The following is a 20262-nucleotide window of genomic DNA, read 5'->3' as shown; positions in this document are numbered from 1 at the left end:
ACAAGAAGCAGCATAGTAACATAAAAACCATAGTAAATGTAGTAAAAGTATAAAATATAAAGTATAATTGACATATGACCCGGTAGTAAGTACGTCAGAGTGTCACCTTCCTAACCAAAGCCCAAAATGTCAGAAATCAACCAGCTGTCAGCCTCAAAGCAATGCATGATGAGCAATTCACTTCCAGTGTGGGCAGCTGTAGACAGCACTGACTGTGTGCTGAGGTGGGTTTTGTGGCTTGCCTGAATTAACGCAATAATCTGTTTCTGAAGACATTTTCTGTTCACTTGTATGAAGTCAAAGTTAACGTTGTGCAACTTTGGTTCAACTTGTGCTCACATATGAAATCCATGCTGTGTTGAAAATAAACAGTAGACTTCACAATTGTCCACCACTAGCTACACTTGACCACTGATAAGAAAGCTCTATTGATTTCAAGCTGTTTTCTTGTAAGGAATTTAAAACCCAGCTGCCTCTTCACCATTTTTTCCAGATTAATAAAAATTGTGTTTTTGGTTAGGATGCAAGGTCAAGTGTCCAACAAGGTCTTATCTTAGTAAAATGATTTGACTGTTTTTAGAGTGAAGCCTTATTGGCTGCTAGCAGTATATCAAATAAAACCATTGCTGTGTATTTACTTGCACAAATACTCTGCGTATTTAAGTTTTCACCTTTGTTCGATCAAATCCATATTGAATTTTGAAGAATTTGCCCTTTACTTCAAATAAATTCAAAGAAAACCTTGAAGGGCTTTTTAGATTTATCTTGTTTGAAAAGATCCAACGCATTTCCACAATAGCCCACTGAAGAAACATTTTGAGCATAAAGAATAAAAAAGATTCGATTCAGGACTGTTTTTTGTTTGGAAGTGCATTACTTGCCCTACTAGTAGAGTTATTTATACGCTTAAAGACCCCTGTGGTTGTAGATCGTGTATGTGGGAGAACAAAACAAGGCAAAAAGTAAAACTTTAGATCCCAGAACAGAAAGTGCAGAGAAAACGAGCCCAACTTCACATTTTCTGGAACAGAGACACACATTTATTTCCTGGCTGACAATAAATTCCCAAATGCAAATTGGCAATCTGGGTGCATTACTTTGGAAAAGCAAAGTCTTTTTGGATGACTTAATAATTACATTCGCATTTATAAACCGATTTTTGCTCGTGATCGGTGTGCACATATCGGCTTGATGAAATATGTGTTAAAGAGTTACAGAGTTTAGAGATAGTGGAAATTTATTGGACACATTTTGCCAGATTCTCACAGAATCTTCTGATCTTACATGAAATGCAGCAAGAATCAGAAAGCATGTGTGCGAAACTGACTGCAAGAATCGGTGCTTGATATGAGTGACAAGGCTGATTATTTCATGTTTACCGACTCCTCATTACGTTTGTTTACTCTGATGAAGGCATGAGCTGAAATATTGAGTGCTGTTTTTCGCTGCTGTTTAAAACAAGGTTATTTAAAAAGAAAAAAATATACACAGTGGGTCATGTGCTCCTGCTGGATAAAGTATACTACCAGCGACAAAAACATACTAAGGAGTGACTTATTAAAACAACACAATAAGACACTGAAAATAGTACCAGTGAAAACACCAAGGTTGTGTTGCTGTGTGTTTACATGTTTCTGTAGAAACTAAGAAGTGACAACCCTCAAGACTGAACTCTGTTTCTATGTAGTATTATTATTCAAACACAGGCTCACTGTAGCTCATGCATAGTATTAACTCTCTAAATTTAATCAAAATTAGCCTGAAGGTAAAAATAAAACATACACCAGCTTCAGTTCTCCTTCTCTGTCTTCACATCCGCTGCTTTTAAGAAAACACATTAAGCAATTGTATAAAGTGATTAATGTAGCCTCCATATGTGATATGTACAGTGGCATATTTTTTTCTGTACACAACCTCTGTACACAACAACAATGGGCTTGAAATGAGGCAATCAAAATGTGACCAGCTATAATTCAAGGGGTTTGAATAATGGGTTATCTATTTGGAAAATACAGACACTTTCCCCTGATTTTTACAATCTCAAAAGACAGTCGTGGTCAGATGTCCGGGGATTCTTTGCCATTTCCTAAATAGATTAAGGAAACAAAAAGTCAGGAGTTGACTTCCAAGTGCTGAATTTGCATTTAGTAGCTGCTCACGGGATCTTTCAGTATGTGGCCCCGAGTGACGTTAAAGAGCATCATTACAGTTAAAAAATAAAAATATAAAATGAACAGTAGCACCACAAAGGCCTTGAAGAGCACAGAAATAACCCTGAAATACATAGTTGCGGAATTATTTTTGTGGTAAGGAAAAGAAAAAGCCTTCACCATATCTAGCCAGTCTAATGCTCGCCAGGAGTTATGACTGCTCAAGTCTACAATCAAGATGGCTTCAGGAGTGTAAAGCTGAGGGCAATGCTTCAAGATGCACTAAGATTAGAAAGCTTGCTCAGTTTGAGACCAAGAATAATTGCAGACAAAATTTCTTTAAGCTGCTAAGCATGATTGTGCAGTGGTGGTTAGCACCATCGTCTGACAGCAAGAGGGTCCAGCGTTTGAATCTACTAGTGCATGTTCTGCCTGTGCTTGCATGGGTTCTGCTCAGGTACTCCTCCCCAAGTCTAAAGACATGCATGTTAGGTTAAATAGTGATTCTAAGTTAGTTCTCTATGTGTTATCCCTGCGATAGAAAAACTTGCCCAAGGTCTGTTTTCACCCCATGACAGCGGGTGTAGGCTGCAGCCCCCCTGGAACCCTGAATTGGATAACCAGAAAAAGATGGATGGATTCCCTCAAACTAGGCCTTGTGAATGAAATTAATCACAGATTAACTGATGGTTATTAGGCAAAATAATAATAGTAATAACAATAATAATAATAATAAATTTAAAAAAGCAGCACGGTGGCACGGTGGTTAGCACTGTTGCCGCACAGCAAGAAGGTCCTGAGTTCAATTCCACCATCAGGCCGGGGTCTTTCTGTGTGGAGTTTGCATGTTTGCCGCGACCCTGAAAAGGATAAGCGGAAGCGAATGGATGGATGGATGAAATTTAAAAATGGCTCTTTATTGCACACCACAACATTAGTTGAACCCAGTGGAAAGTGTTTTTAAATCCGAAATGCTAAATGGCCTAAAGCTGAAATTCCTCATTGTCAATTAAATCTCATTTATTTTAAACCCATTGAAGTGGAGGTTTTAAAAAAGATGTATTCAGATAACTGTTCATATACAGTATCTGATCCGAATAGATTTCCAATGTTACTTCAGTATCAACCACTGAGAAATCATAAGTCTCGGAGCTTTCAATAAAATGGCCTTTAAATATTTCGTATATTGTAAAGGCAAGAGCCTGTTGTTTCTGACATGCAGGTTCAACAAGCCAAACTAGCGCTAATCTGTCTGTTCGTTTGATAAAGTGCAGCAGACAGCCCGGGCTAACGAAACGAGGAGCCGTTGGCTAAAAAGCTAAATAAATAAACTATGACTCTACTTCCAAACTGGTTAGACTTCTGAGGGTTCTAGTATGTAAATGCATGACATTAAATAAATAGCGTTTCAAATTACCTTTACAGAGATTATTTTGCCCCCCGTTGAACCGCCCAACACTTCACTATCCGGGATATCCAAGGCTACATAAGCATGCGCACCGCGGCGCACGTCACGGGTGTGACGTCAACGCGCTCCAATTCAAACTTCAGGAAACGAAAGTGTCGTTTTAAAACGGTCTCGCCACAAAACAGACGATATTTAGTGGATAACTTCCGTCTCCGTGTTCTCTTTGTAAGTATTAAATATTTTCTTTGGTTGTGTGTGCATGCCTATAGCGTTTGTTTTCAACACTACATGTACGACAGAAAAAATAATATTACGTTAATTTGTGTTTGCTAGCTACCATTGACATGCGCACGAGAATTGGTAGAGCTGTCATGTTTTTATTTTATTTTTCTCATGTTTAATTAGCGTGAAAGGATTTTCTTTTCCTGGCACTATGTAAGGTAAATGTGAGGAATTAAACCTATTTCAATAAATGAAATTTGGGAAAAAAAAAATGTAGGAAATTTTGATGTTCATTGAAAGCACGACGGGTGTGTCGATTTTGACTCAACTTGCTTTTGTAAAATGTATTATTAATAGTCAGTTCCACTTCTGTCTCTGTTTTTCATTTCGCTGTGTTCTTAGCTGAGGGTGTGTTTTGAGCTGCTCTTCACTTGGAGTGCTTGCACGAAATTCTTTGATTGAAATTAAACTGCGTACCTTCTGGTGGATTCAACACCAGCACAGTCACTTTACTTTTCTTCCCAGAGCACTGCACTTAGTAACAACAGAAGCAGCCATGACATCTAAAAGTGCCAAAGAGACCATAGTTGCCAAGTTGGGTTTCAAATCCAGCAGCTCTGGCTCCAAGGCTGAGGCAGAGCTGGAAAAAGTCAAGAAAGAAAATGTTCACCTGAGAAAAAAGATTGATGACCTGGCCAAACGGCACATCAAACCGCCTGATGCGGACAAAAGCAAGCTGCTGGAGGTAAAAAAGGAAATCTTGGCTTTCTCAGTAACATTAAGCACCTGTAGCACTTCCTTGTTTTATATATATATATATATATGTGTGTGTGTGTGTGTGTGTGTGTGTGTGTGTGTGTGTGTGTGTGTATAATATTGGTTGTTTCAGAGGATTCTTTCCCTTGAGACCTTGAGAGAGAGGAACAACCAGCAGTTGCTGGTGAAAGAGCAGGAGCTGGAAACTCTGAGACAGCAGCTGTCAGCTAAAGGAGGAGAGGTACACACAACACCTCTCTACAGAAATGCACAGTTAAAAATCACATATACAGTCGACTCTTATAGCTCTATCCATCAAGAAGTCCTCTGTGAACGTGGTCAGATAGTTGGACACTTTTCTGCTCAGAGTGACAAGATAGACTTGCAGCTGTATCTTTGAAAGTACTCGACTTTTCAAGATATGTTGCATTCGTGGCATTGTATTGGTGGCATATGTATTGCTAGCAGCAGACAACTGTCAAAAAGAGAGAGGAAAAAAACTGTACTAGAATTCCAGTAAGCTGCCACAAAAACAGTTGGGGGGAAATGGCTTCTATCTCATCTTGACAGCAGCTCAGCAAAGTGAAGTTTTGACGACTAACAGAAACGGCATACTAACACATGGTGTTATGAGCTGTTCACTTGACTCATAAGCTATCTGTCTGCAGTGGGTCTTTTTGCGTGGATTAACATTCAAAACAAGTTACTGCTATGCTGTAGACTTTGCTCTTGTCTATTTTTGAAGTTTTGTTGGAGTTTAATTTGGGCTAGCTGGAAACATGGAAATGACACACTCTGACAAATAGAATATCAATATTTTATGTAACCCAGACATTAATCACATTTGCTTTGCGGTTGTTAACCTTCATTAAGAAATGCACCAATAAAAGAAAGAAAGAAATTGGAGCTGCTGTGTGGATCAGCCAGCTGTGCTATGTTAGTTGTGTGAAGGGGATAATTGCCTGGAAAACACAAACCATCCCTGCTTGAAGAGAATTGTGTTGTTTTGGCTACAGGTTGTTTTGGAGGCTAGTCAAGTTGTTGTTTGCTTCGTGTTGTTTTGTGTGCATTTCAGGTGGTGGCGTCGCTGCAAGCCCAGCTGGAGCAGCGGAGGAAAGAAGCAGAGCAGAGAGACACGTTGTTCCAGAGTTTGTCACAAGAGACGGAGAATCTGAAAAACAAGCTGGTCACTGTTTCTGCCCGATGTCAGACTCTGGAAACTCAGGTGGCGGTAGGTTGATATTATAACCTCTGATTTTATTAGCCAGGGTCAGTGTCTCATTTTACAAACGGCCAGTTGCCTTACTAATCTGTACTCTACTCTAGTTGTTTTTTATATCTATTACTACAGTGGTATTCGTTTTATTACACTGATAAGTGCATACCACTGTCCCCTAAGGTAAGTCTTTGCAATGCTCAGAGAAGCTGTTAAAAAAAACCACAATTTAGTTTTGCAAAATTAGATCTGAGCAAATAACAAGACTTTGGAGGGACAAGACCAAATGCACAGCGCCACATTTGGTGAAAACCAAACGTATCAGCACCAACTCCTCGTATCAGCTGTCAAGCATGGTGATAGAGGAGTGATGATTTGGGCTTGTTTTGTAGTCACAGAGCCTGGGCGCTTTGCAGTGATCGAATTGACCATCTGTCTGACAGTTAAAGCTTGGCCTAAATTGGCTTACGCAGAAGAACAATAGTCCCAAATCTGCAACAGAATAGCTAAGAAAGAAAGGAATCAGTGTGTTGAAATCACATAAAGTTTAGATACAATGATGTAAGAGACTGATAAAGTTATGCAGAAAGCAATTACTTCAATCTTTTGCTGTTAAATGTGGTTTTACAAGCTACTCAATCGCAAGTTCTATTCAGTTTTTCCCACACAGTGTTTCTACAGTTTGGCTTCCTTTTTGTTAAAAAAATACACTGTGTAAATCACATCTTGTTTTTTTTATCTGAGGCTTTTTAAAAATGTAGAACTTGAAAAGAACCTGACTTTTTTTTTTAATTGTCTTAATTTGTAAAACCCAACATGCACTTTCTTTTTTACCGTGACTGCATTTATGAGTACGCCTGGGCTAGCACAAATCATTTTATTTGAGTGTGAAGAAAAAGAGAAAAACTTGAGGAAAAAGTTGCGCCCTCTTTTTGGCAGAAATTGCAAAGGAACAGAGTTGCTTGAGTAGTTATATCCCTTCCTCTGACAGCAAATTTTCCCCCTGGTCTCGGATTAAATCCTGCAACAGCTTTCTGTCCTCTGCCTCCCATTCTAATATCCTCCTCTGATTTATTTTTTTCCCTTCTTCTGTATTAGAGCTGGGCGATATATCGAGTTTTTAAAAAATATCGATATATTTTTATACGAGATATAAGATGTGACAATATCCTTTATATCGATATAGTCTATGTTACGTTATAATTATACTTGCGGAGCCGCAAGTTTGCCTCTCTTTCGTCCACTTTCGTCTTTACGCAACGTTACTCGGCCTCGCCTCTCCTTCACTGAACACAACTCCCCCTCCTCCCCCATCGCTTCACCTGCAGGAAGCGACAAGATGGACACGGCAAATCCGTTAACGAGTTACTGCGCATCGCCCCGTGCGTGGGGCTGGACGGCGTCAACGTGTTAGCTAGCTAACCACGCTAACGAGCTAACCACGCTAACGCCATGCAGCCCAGAGGCGCTGCACAGCCTAAAATCCTTTCATTTTCTCAAAAGTTGACAGCGCGCCTTATGTATGAATTCTGGTTGTGCTTGATGGCCGCGCACCGATTTTATGTGGAACACGGCGCTCAGCAATCTGTCAAAAAATGTTTTAGTACGACTTTGGTAAGCTACGGAGCTGCAGCGCTTGATGGATTGTCGGAGCATTACGGCTGAGCCTCGCGGAGTGATACGTACTGTGCTTCAACGTAATATTACCTTACTGTGTATAAGGACCATAAATGGCACCTGTTAAGAGACGTGGTTGCGAAGCGGATTTCAAACTCCAGGTTGTCAGTCACGCAGTACAAGTTGGGAACAGAGCAGCTGTGAAATCTGTCCTTGTTATAGTGCTCGTCTTTTAGTTTACATTTTGACTGCACATTTGTGAGCTTTTTGTTATGCACAAAAACAACATTGTTTTCTTTTATTTATGGAGCATTATTATTTAATAAATGCTCAATTTATTTTTGAGTAAATTTTATGTACATCTGCTCTATGTTAATAAAAGTGCCTGTGTGACATCTGGGACACAGCTTTGACTAAGAACTCTCTTTTTGTTCTTACTTTATGGCTTTAAAAAAATATATATCGAGATATATATCTTATATCGCCATCCAGCTAAAAAATATCGAGATATGAATTTTGGGTCATATCGCCCAGCCCTATTCTGTATCTATAGTGCTGATGCAGTAGAGCTATTTCTTTTGTTTTGTAACAATCTGGTCAAATTAAATTCAGCTTTAGCTGTTGCTTGACTTGTGTTACAAAACTGGAGGCTGACTAAAAGTAAAATATGTGTAATATTTGCTCATGATAAGGCTTTTGTTTTGATCTGAGGTTGATGCACCTTAGACTTTCATTTTCATTTTTTTCCCTCACATTTCACCAGGAGCTTTTTCTCTTCTTTTATTTATTTATTTTTCTTCAATAACTACTTCATGAGCTGAAGTTTGTTTGAAAATCCAAGTGCAGCTGTTTATTTGTCCATTAGGTGGCACTGTGTGACCTCCAATTATATTCTTCATCATCTGACATTAGCTGCAGCAGATTTAATAATTTGTTTTAATGAAAGTCTCACATTACACGTTGCTTATAATGAAAATGTTTTTCCCTTTGTCTTCTTTGCCAACTATTAACACCCCTGGTAGCATCACAGCCGTTACAATAGTGTCATGAAAGACAAAATAGCATCTTTGTTCAAATAGCACTTTGACTAAAGCATCAAATGATTCATATTCAGCAGTGTGAGAGCCTTCAGTGGGTCTGCAGGTGCCACTTCCCTTGTCACTGTAGGCTCTTAAATGTAGCCCTTTGATGCTTTGAGTGCAGCTGGTCCTGCTGCCCATCAGGATTCCTCTTGGCTTCTGAAGAGGCTTTGGTGGCAAAAATCACAAGTAGGGACTTGAGGAAGACTCAGTCATGTCATACCTCCCTTTATGGACAAAAGTACCTTTCTAGAGATGGGGGTGCTGAAGCCCTGCTCATAGTACTACAAATGTAAAAATCAATTCAGCCTGTGTTTTTAAATGGAGTTCACCCGCAGTATATTTTATCAAACTCCTGCCGTTTTAATCATAATCCGTTACACACACACACACACACACACACACACACACACAGAAAACATTATTCAGTGATGTACAAAACAGCACTATCACAAAATTTATTTTTTTTATCTCCTTGCTCTCCATTGTGGGTCAAATATTACTCAAAATCAAAAGTAGTTTTCTGTTTCTTTTTTTACAAGAAGCCCAGAGATTTCTTATTTCTTTCTTCTTCTTTTTTCCTTTTTTTGTTACTCATGAAGGTCGCAAGAAGAGTTGTAATGCTGGTTGAATGTAAATGCTCTTAGATTGTTTTTATACTGTTTCAAGTCTAACTTGAGTCCAAGGCTGGAAAGCATTACAGTGCAATACTTGAGTTACTTGATATGTGGGAGGAGTAGTTGGTACTTGTTGCCTTTGTAGTCTTTTCATGCAGAGCTTTATGGGTTTGTTTTTTTTGTTTGTTTTTTTTAATCTTATGTCTTAATATCTTCAAGGTTATGTTTTTGTTTTTGTTTTTTTTTACAGCAATACTCTCCACTTCGTTTAGCAGGTTTTAAATTACTACATATAATCTGACCACGCCACCTATTTCTCTTCTTCTTGAATTTGGAAAAGTTGTTAGTGGGCATAGTTTATGGGCTGCACATTCAAATCCATCACGTTCCTCGCAGAGCTTTAGCACAGAGATGATCATTTAGATGCAAACTCCAACATCTCTGTGAAGGTTTTATAGGATCTGCTGGTGGGATCGGCCATGTAGGCATCAGAGTTAGGGTGACAGAATTGGGAGATGACTGTGTCTCTAGCGATGAATAGAATTTGCACCAGATTTGATAGCCTCGTCTCTCATAGTCTATTAAAACCAGTGCTTGTGCTGATAACTATCGATAGTGTTTTTCTTTTCATTCTCATTTAGAAGATGGAAAAACCTAAACCCGCTACACCTTTGTTGTCTCAACCTTGTATAACCTGAAGTTTTTAGTGTGTGAGTATTTGCCCTTGAAGCTGGATAAACTGAATAACACAAATGCAGCACATACAACTCAGCTGACCTGCAGTACTATAAAACCAGAGGATGCTCTGAGAGTGCCTCCTTCTGTTTTCCCTTTGCACGCTGCAATTCTCCACCAAGTTTCATTGTCTTCGGTTTTTGTGCGATCTCCTGGCAAATGGACAGACAAACAAGCTACAATCATCACGTGATTTGGTTCTTGTATTGCTGGAGGAATGACAGGGTCTCTTTGTTTTCCGAGAGCTTTGGCTGCCTTGAATTGAGCCCCCTTTTTTAAAAAAAAAATTCAGCTTTAAGACTCTGCTATGTCCAGAACAATTATAGTAAAAGGAAAGCACAGGTGCAGACAGCAGCTCCACAGCTCGGATGCATATTGGATAGACCTTTTATCATTAGGATTTGCTAATACAAATGAAACCCAATCTTTTCTTAATGAAAGTATTAACATTTTTATGATGGCTAGATCAGATGTAAGTGTTGATGCCAACTCGAGTGAACCTAAAGACGTTTTCTCTTTTCAGAATGGACAGGCACCTGCTGCAAACCTCGTAATGATACAAGATCAACTGAAAGATGTGAGTCCAGCAAGATGATGTTCACCTATTTGTAACCGTATCATGTATATCCTGCTACCGAATGATGTGCTCATGAATTTGAGCAGCTGAAAAGTTCACATATCGTGTATAGGATGCAGTTTGTCATTGTAGGCTGTGCCTCTCTCCCTACCAGGCTCTGGAGAAGAACCAGCAGTGGCTGGTGTACGACCAGCAGAGAGAGGCCTATGTGCAGTCTGTCCTGGCCCGTACTTTAGAGCTGGAGCAGCAGCTGGCTCAGGCAAAGGAGCAACAAACCAAACAAGAGGCCAGTCCAGAGGGTAGGAAGTGTGGGGGGGAACTGAATTGGCTTTGCTCACTATTCCTTTATTATTCACAACAATCATACAGTAAATGGAAAACTTTCTTTTGGCCTAACAAGCAGCTTTTTTTGAGACACATGTGGCATGGAAAGTGAAAGGGGCAAGCCAGGAAAATGAATGTACTTTTTGTTTTTTAAGTTAAATAAAATGCAGCAACAGGCTTTGAATTAGAAAATGATTTAATGGGTAATAATGTCAGAATAAAAATGTGTTCAAATCCAGTAGCGGTCAGGATTGAGCTTTCCATGCAGCTTTCACAAAGATAATCCTAACATTTTCACTGCAAATAATGTTTCTTCATTTGCTTACTAACACTTCTTGTCTCAGCTCCTGCCAACTTGGCAGATCCAGAAAAGGAATCTCAGCTGAAAAGCCAATATGACCACTTGGTGTCTGGGATGCAGAAAGACCTGGAGAGCCAAAAAGAGCAGGTTACCAGAGCCAGACAGGAGCTCGGTGTCCATCGGGAGCAGGTAAATGCCAAACAGATTTCATGTAATCACCATTTACTCATTTTGATTAACAACTTTGCCAGCTTGCTCCCCTTTCTTTATATATTCTCCATGTTGTGGCTTGTGCTGCTCATGCTGATAATACTTTCAGTCTCTATCAAACAATGTGCAAATTCACTGAAATTCACATCTATTTAAAAGAAAGCAACTGGGCTAGTTTCACTAAGCATTTCTTGAATTCAGATGTCTTTGTAATTGAGCTAAAGCGTTCCTTTAAAGAATGAAGAAGGCGAAATGTATAAAATATCCTACAATTTGGCTTGTCCGCACCTGGTAGGCCTTGAAAGCTCAGGCTGAGCTGCACTCTCAGCGGGAGCAGGTCACCAGGGTTCAGGAGGAGATGTTGGCACTGCAGAAGAAGTACGACGACAAGTGCAGCGAGCTGTCGTCCTTACTGAGGAAGTACAAAGACAAGTGCAAAGAGCTGGAGGAGGCCAAGATGGATCTTCAGGCAGAGCGACTTAGCAACAGGTAAAGAAAGTCCTAGCACCTAACTAAAGCGGATGTGGCCAAACTAAAAGTTAAATGGGACACTTCCTTTGAATAAACAGTTGGTTGGTTTATTTATGGATTCCAACTGGCTTTGCAATTTATGCAAAGTACTTTACAAGCCCAGGTTCTTGAATACAGAGGGGTGACACTGAAGAGCCCTTAAGAATCCACACATAGTGACTGTTAATGGCTTTAACTGCTGCTAAGTACTACAAATATGAATATTGTTGATACTTTTATGGAATAAATAAACCATTCATCCAGACATGCAGTCTGTGAGGAGAGAAAGGTGTCGTCTGAGCGTGCAGACAGAATGAGGGTGGAACTGGAGACTATGGATATCAGATTGGAGGAGGAGAAGAAGAGATCTGCTGAGCTTCTGTTGCAGGTGAGATTCCCATTCAGTGATTTGTCTCCTTTAGTCAGTATTCAGTAATATTTACTTATTTATCAAAGTTTTTCTTTCAAAACATTTGTAATGCATAAAAAAGTCTGCATTTATAGGGTTGCATATAAAATGGAAAGACCTCATCCATTAGCAATTATATTTAATAAGTAAAGTGCAAGAGCACAATAGATGTACCAGCATATTTAAATAAAATACAGCTCCAGGGTTATCTGAAAAGAAAAGAACTGAATGATAGCATGTGTGTTACTCTTTAATGGTGCTATACAAGTGTGTTTGCCTTGCCTTGATCATGTGCTTCACAGGTAAATATGCTGCAGAAGTCCGTCCTGAGCCAGAAGGAAGAGCAGAGAAGAATCGCAGCACTGGAGCAACAGGTAACACTCTGTGTTTATATGTTACCCAAATTGTTCCTATTAATAGAAGTCTTTGTTTTGTAATTGAGTGGCTGGATTTATTAAACCAAATATATAATCACTAGGAACTGTGAGAAGTCAAAAAAACTGAGATCAGTAATTACTGATTGCACAACCTTAATGTTCACCACCCACTTATGAGTGGAAATTCTGTCAGCACGGCCCTTCTGGGTAGTATGTGATGTGGAGTTGTAACAGTTTTGAGCTGTGTTTTTTAAGAGTTGCAATCCAAACCGTTCCCACTTGTCTCTACTTCCCGTTTATTTCTGCCCCTCCTAAGATCCAACTCTCTGCCAAGGACTTTGAGAATGAAAAAATTGATCGTCAGAGCATGCAGCACCAGTTACATAAGGTGCTGAAGGAACTTCGCAAGGCCCGTGATCAGATTGCAAAGCTGGAATCTGCTGTAAGTGTTAGACTTTAATAATGGGGAAGAAATGTGATGGCTCTTGTTGAACACTGGCATGCAAGACTTCAGTCCCATTTTTGTATCCAATTAAAGCACCAGGGCTTCTGCTAAATGAATGTATTGTCATGTTTTGTGTTTCAGAAGCAGCCAAATGCTCGCTTTTCAGAGCCCAGCTCGTATAATAGCCTCGAGTTTGAGCGTCTCACTATTGAAAACCCTCTTGGCCCTACATCCCCATCTAAAGTCACCAACCTCCTGGACGAGAGTTTCCTGGAGTGCCCAAAGTGTCGGGCCCCTTATCCCACCAGTCGTCACAGGGAGCTGCTGACTCACATCGATTACTGCTTTGCGTAAGCTAACACATCAGCATAGATGAGTGATTCTCAGTGTGCATGTCCGGACCTCCGCTTACTCAAAGGGGTAAAAACAAACACAAGATCACTCTACAAGATTTCTGATTCATTCAGGAAATTTGTGTTTTTGAATCTAGGTAAAATAAAACAATGAACAGGCAGTTTTAGACACTGACTCTACAAACATAGCACTGATAACAGAGTATAAGATATTTCTTGAAGTCACTGGAGACCACTTGCATTCGATCCTGTTCTTTTATCGCAAAGTTAGAAATACCGCCTTAATGATCATTTAACATAAATGTATAAAATATTCATTTATGTAAGAAATCATGGGACATATTGTGCATTATTTTCCAAGAATGATGGGGTCTACGGTGTCCATTAAAAAATGATTTTTAAATTTATTTTATAACAGTATTTTGGCTTTTTTACTCTGTTTTTTTTTTTTTTTTTTTTTTTTTTTTTTCTCATTCAATATCCAAACAGGTGCGATACTTGAATGCTTGTGTAGATACGTTTTTTTTTTAAATAGAAGGGATTTGCAGGATACTCTTAACATGCAAATCGCTCGAACATGTACTTCAGCTCTTTTTGCCATTAGAAAATCACCAAACATCTTCTTATTTACAGTTTTGTTTTTTTTTTTTTAACTTTAATACTCCATCCATATAGTTACATCTGGGGTCTCTGTTTAGATTTTGCTGTTTGTTAAACTCTTGGTGAATCAGGTGTGTGTGTGTGTGTGTGTGTGTGTGTGTGTGTGTGTGTGTGTGTGTGTGTGTGTGTGTGTATATCACAGTATTTATTCTTGTTTTTGTTTTTAATTGGTGAACTACTGTCTCTTTTTAGTGATTTAGTTTTATTTTGCTTCAGTGTGTATCACCAGACAATGTTTTGCTTTTGTAATGGCCTTCTTTCTATCGAGGGACTATTGTTTATGTTATTTTGCATAAAAGTTTACAAGCCTGTCTAATATACTCCACTGATGAAACGGCTAAACACACACTTTCTAAACTCCTCTTCTTTTCCCTCCATCATCATCGGCAGCAGTAGTCATGTTTCTTTTTGCCTGGCTTTATGTGAAAGTGTTATGTTACCTAATTAGCCATGTGTTTTCGGTTATGTCAGTGATGTTTGTGCAATTGCTAAAGCATTTCTCTGTTTAACATGTAAACAGCTGTGTAAAGTATCCCAAACCATGACCAAGTTTTTATTTGCCTGAACTGAACCAGACTTAAAATGTACAGCAGTCGGGAGCTTATCTAGTCACATGTGGGTGGTTGTCCCTGTATTCTTTCCTGTTCAAGTGAAGCTCACTTCCATCTCCACCTTGACTTTTCAAGCCTGCGGCCATTTAAAGCTGGAATTAGATTGCATGAGTTAATTCCTTGTACTAAACTATTCAAGGCAGGGATTACCAAAGGTCCTCCCGGTAGGGGGAAAAAGAGGTTAAGGTGTCTATTCTCGCAGCCTTGGCAGTGTGACCAGTTGACATGAAACGAACACTGCTGTGCATCTTATATGTGGTTGTTTTTATTTGGGCTAGCTCTCATAGAAGATCCAAGAGTCCAACTTTTATCAATAAGTTTACCTGTTTTTTGTTTTTGTTTTTTTGTTTTAAACCTGATTTATTTCAATCATGTACACCAAAGTAGTTTTGCCATGATCTGTACTGTACTGTACAAAAAATGTGCAATAAAGATGTAAATCTCTTCCCAGCACATCTTCCCCTGTTTAGTTTTTCTTTCTTTTATTTAGTTGTTGATATTTTGGAGGGGTTCATATCAATCTATACAACAAGATCAGTTGTTTTCCAGGCAAACTTTAACCTATGCAAATGTCAGCTAGCATGTTGCTATTTTGCATGTACAGTGTTCACAAAGCTTATCGGCTAAAGCAGGGATTCTTGTGTTATTTCTTTTTATGGCAACTTCACTTGCAGAAGCATAAAGAAGTTCACACCCCATGCTTACTAATTTAGCAATTCGTACCCATTTACAAAAAAAAAAGAAAAAAAGATGGTAGCATCATTTTCTTGTTTTCCACAAAAATCATATTAAATAAACTGATGTTCACCACTGATCAGAATGTGCAGTATGTGTAAATTATAAATATATTTTCCCACTTTTCCATGCTAGTTGCTTAACAAACATATAAGAAGCCATAGCTAGAAGCTTAATTTGTACCATTGTGTTTTTCCCCTTTTGCTTTGTTTTCTTGTAGCGCAATTATAAAAGATTTAAAAAAGCAAAAAATTCTACTTGGCTGTACTTTTGATGTGTTTTGTCTGACAGAATCCAAAAGCAACGACACGAATTCATTATTTGCGATCCAGGAACGTAGATAAATATTTAAAGGGCAATAAAGAATGAAGTGAGCCACAGTGGTATGAATGTTTTATTTCAAAAACTGGATCAAGAAGCAAACGTCATATGAAGAAGAAACAACTTAACTGCTCTTTTATGACCCTATAAATATATAGCACATGAGCTAATGTGTATCTGTGTATGTATAGTTAAAAAACTATCTCCTCGAGGACTACAAGATACTGTGCATTCATTAGAACACTGAACCAGTGTTTTCTTTATAATAAACATAGTGGTTCTTACCCAGAGCTGCAGTACTGCTAAAAATCCAGGTTAACAGATAATTGTTTGTCACATTGAGAGAGAGCTGATTGGCTGATTGCATAATTCTGTCATTCTGATTGTTTGTTTGTTTTAATGGTACTCATGAGGGAATATAGGAAGAGAACAATAACAACCATCTTTCCTTTTAATTTGAGATTGCAGCTATATAAATGTGGCTGTTCATAGTTCAATTTTGGTTCATTTTTAAAGAAGAATGTGCTGCTTTTTTATAATAGAGATGGAGACAGAAGAGGTGACTAAGCAGTGGGATTCAATCCAAGATCAGCAAAGTGTCACTGTGGGTCAAGAGATGTGCCACTCTCACAGAAGCCTGCAACACAAGGGAGATAAGTAGCATTATTAACTATATGGTAGCTTAAACATCTTTATCTCCTGCATGCGTTAGTACTGAGCATTTTATTTTCCTATATTTCTGAAAATATTGGCAATATAGGCTGGGCAGACACTGACCACAAGAATTTTCACCTTTTAATTTAGTCAATTATTCACTTGGTCTTTTACCCTATTGAATGACGGACTGATAAAAGCCACAGATCAAAGAATCAAAGCATAGTCAACTCACCGGTGTGTGCAACCCGTCTGTATTTACCCAACAGACAGAGGTCTGTCTTCTTCTGGAGGACAACTGGCTGGTCTTCTGGCCTTAGGCCAGTTGAGTGACGAGAGAATATGAAGGAGTACCCATCTAGGCAAGTGCCATCAGCGTCCACTAGTCTGCAGGAGTAGTGGACTGCGTAGTTGTCATAGTCAGTGTCAATAACCCAGTGGTCATCATCTAAGAGCACGGAGAGTGTGGAGGAGAGGTTACTTTTGCAAAACCATTCATTTACAAATTTTCAACTTACATACTGAGAAAAACAAAAAACAACAAAGAAAGTATGAAGCCAAAATAACAGAAAAAAAAAATATATATGTATATTTTTTCACTTAAAAAAACATTAAAGTAATATTAATAATACAGCTGTTTGATCCAGTGGTGGATACTGATGTTTTAGTGATTGCATCCCGTGTCTAAAATTATTACTTAACCTCCTTTTTCTTTAATAACACAGTAAATACATAGTCATACCCCCTGACGTTAAAATTGAACTCAACAAAACACTATTCATTTTCCAGTGTCCGGGGTCACGAATTAAGTGCAGCAGTTGATAATTATGTTATATTATCAGTTGGCTTAAGGTCAAAACCCCCTTGGTGGTGACTATCAAGTAACAATTACAGTGTCTGGTCGTTCATTGTTGAAAGGATTTCTTTTTAAAGTCTGAACAAAGACAAATTTGATTCAACATGAAAGTTAAAGGTGCTTTTCACTTCATAACTTACTTCCTGTCTGCAAGTAGGATGCAGCTCCCCAATACTTCATCTTAAACTTTGCAGGGTCAGCAGTCTCCTCGAATGTGGCAAACATGTGGGCACACATCTCCCAGTTGCTAGAGGTCAAACAGAGAGAATAAGTCATTACAAAAAATGCGAGACAAAAAAAATCTCATATTGCAAATTGCACACGTTCAAAGCAAAAGCCTCCACAGAACAGAGCCTACTTGAGGATGATGACTCTGCCTTGGGCGGTGGCAGTCATTTTGCCATCTTCTTCAATATTTATCTGGGCTACGACGTTATCAAGCAAGAACAGGCCTTCTGGATCCTTCTTCCCTACAGCATACCATGTCCCTGCATACTACGAGTAGAAGAACACATTAAAGAAAAATCACGGTGGAATAGTACTACTCAGAAATTATGTAAAACATTTTTTTTAAATAACAACGTAGTTAATATTTTTCAACTCACCCTAGTTTTGTCGAAATTCTGCATGACGTTGATGTTGGCTACCTGGCAGTCCTGTGCCCAGGACAGTGCCAGGAGAGAGAGGGCTACAACGTACCGAAGCATTCTACCTCCGAGGAAAGAAGAAGAGAAAGAAGGCACAGACCACAGACAGTTAGAGAAAAAAAGGAGGCATAATGGAGAACAACAACAGAAATACAGACATGCACACTGCACTGCAAGTCCTCAAGACGAGCAGAATGTGATGAAACTCCAAAAAGTACTTCCACAGGGCTACAATAGTGTTTAAAAAATAAAACCAATACCAGAAAAAATGATATATCTTTAAATATTTGACTGAAAATGTAAAAGCAAAACCCCCCAAAAAACAATCCATGTGAGTGTGTACCTTGATACCACAAAGACTCCAAAGAAATCCTCTGATTTTCAGTCTGGACTGGCCTTAAATACAGCTGGCCAGTATTACATAATAACTTCTGGAGACCCAGAGCGCCCCTGCTTTCCCCACAGCGAGTTTGCCTTCCATTGGACAAACATTTACATAACCGCAGACCCCACTCCTATTGATTTATGTGTTCTGCACATTTGGTGGACCACCCCTCCCAATCTCCACCACAATATCTGTTTTTTCACTTATTGCTAAAGGATTCCTATTTTTATCAATGCAATGACTGGTAGAACCAGAAAGATCGGATCTACATGTATATCTTTTTTTGAGGGGGGAGGGTTCTTTCTGTATTTGCCAAAGAAATCATAAAACACGCTTTGACCAGCATCTGTGTTATTGCATCAGTTGTTTTCATCTTCCAGCTCCGTGTTTGTGTAACTGGAGCTCAGAGTCCACGCTCGGCAGAAAATAATCAATGCGAAAGAAAGGTGATTACGTCTTTTCTAAAAGCAAAGTCTGAAGTTTCAAACGGAGGTCAATAATGATAGGAACTGTTAGCACAACATAGAGCTCAGCTGAATAAAGAAGAGCAAAAGTGAAGCCAAACATCTGCAGATTGCATAACCAAAGAGCTGGCCAGCTGAAAAACAGGGCAATCACTCTTGAGTAGAAATAATAGCTCCTGGAATTTGGCCAGAGGTGCTGTAACATTTCACAGTTGTGAACGCTGGCCAAGAAGCTATATACATTGCACTGCCAGATTTGTCTGTGCGTTAAACATTTATTGTGTGCTGGTGAATAGGAATGTAGTGCTTGAAGTAAGAGCGAGTTTCTTTTTTCTCATGGAAAAGTAAGTTAGTAAAAATCCCTGTATAAAATTGGAACTTGAGTAAAACACCTCATGGCTACATCCACAGTCCCCATCTGAACTTTGGAGCTTTGAAGAGGGCAAAAGCACTGAACACGCGCCGATTGAATTTGGGTAGAGTAGTATGTCCCCTTGTAACATAATCCAATCAAATTCCACCCCTACCTGTGCCCTTAAGGGCCAAAATGTAGGACTGACAATGTCAAGATGTATTGGATATACATTGTACAGATTTGATCACGATTAAATGATTAGGAGTGCAATTTGCAAATCTCATCTCATCTTATCCAAACAGATCAATCATTCACAAGGATCCATTAAGTGCAGTGGTTTTTAATCATTAATCGACCTATTTAGCAAAATGCTTACAACTTTCTTATGTTCCAATTACTGGCATTCATAATTATTTTATAGTATCTTTTTTTTAATTGCTGTCTTTTCTGTTATTATTCTATTCCTCTACATATGTACAGAATTCACCTGCTTGCTGCTACTACTGCACATTCACCTAATGTATATACTATATATATAATGTTCTTCCTCTACCACCCCCACCCCCCATTTTTGCACATGTCGAGGAGCGTGTGTTATACTTGTATAACTATGCATGTGACAAATAAAGAACCTTGAAGCTTGAACCTATGTAAGCGTATAAAGGATACTGAGCACAGAGACTGAAGAAGTCACTCGGATGAGTGACGAAACATTTCTCCCACTGAAAACGCTACGTCCAGATGTACATAATCAACCTTTTGGGATATATAAAGGATAGTGCACGTGGGGGTTGGGGGGAGAGGACACATTGTGTAACCAAGGTAAAACAAGTTCACATCTGTGAAGCTTAAGGTCCAAAAACACAATGATGTCAAACAGTGAATGAATAATTATCAACACAAATCGGCTGTCTGCATTATTTATAAAATCATTCTGATTTTGCTACAAATTCTGTTCATGATTTATTTGTTATTGGTAATGTTACCATATGTGGACATTAACAAAAGGTAATAGTTAGTGTTACATTAAGAATATCATCTATGTGTGATATCATTAGGGTCTTTAGAAGTGGTAGTAAAAACACTCCATGATCACGATATGCAGTTATGGTATCCACATTTTATTAACATCAAGAATCTAATGTTAACCATGCCCCAGATTGTATGGAGATAGCACATAGACACATATAAACATACAAGCCAATAGTCTGAGGAGTGAAAATGTGTCTGTAAAATAACAATATGACCTGGACTTTGGGCACAATTTG

General features: G+C 38.8%; 2 protein-coding genes across 2 annotated transcripts; one reads left to right on the top strand and one right to left on the bottom strand.

Moving 5' to 3' along the window:
* Positions 1-3673: 3673 nt before the first annotated feature.
* cep55l (centrosomal protein 55 like) lies at positions 3674-14324 on the top strand. Its single transcript, XM_085416446.1, has 12 exons — positions 3674-3783; positions 4306-4525; positions 4670-4777; positions 5612-5767; positions 10324-10377; positions 10532-10676; positions 11046-11191; positions 11508-11701; positions 11987-12110; positions 12434-12505; positions 12825-12950; positions 13095-14324. The coding sequence occupies exons 2-12, from the start codon at positions 4337-4339 to the stop codon at positions 13305-13307; spliced, it is 1527 nt and encodes a 508-aa protein (XP_085272572.1). The 5' UTR covers positions 3674-3783; positions 4306-4336; the 3' UTR covers positions 13308-14324.
* A 1369-nt stretch (positions 14325-15693) lies between these two features.
* rbp4 (retinol binding protein 4, plasma) lies at positions 15694-18282 on the bottom strand. Its single transcript, XM_085416447.1, has 6 exons — positions 18134-18282; positions 17749-17851; positions 17502-17638; positions 17284-17390; positions 16523-16735; positions 15694-16270 (listed from the first exon to the last, which is right to left on the bottom strand). Exons 2-6 carry the CDS (start codon positions 17848-17850, stop codon positions 16233-16235), a joined length of 597 nt encoding a protein of 198 aa, XP_085272573.1. The 5' UTR covers position 17851; positions 18134-18282; the 3' UTR covers positions 15694-16232.
* Between the last annotated feature and the right edge of the window lie 1980 nt (positions 18283-20262).

The sequence above is a fragment of the Rhamphochromis longiceps genome, linkage group LG8 (assembly GCF_057381845.1).
Source record: "Rhamphochromis longiceps isolate RC_006_pf linkage group LG8, R_longiceps_female_GT1.1, whole genome shotgun sequence".
Taxonomy (NCBI): domain Eukaryota; kingdom Metazoa; phylum Chordata; class Actinopteri; order Cichliformes; family Cichlidae; genus Rhamphochromis; species Rhamphochromis longiceps.
Note: the sequence above shows the minus strand (reverse complement) of the source record. Positions and strands in the feature narration are given on the sequence as shown.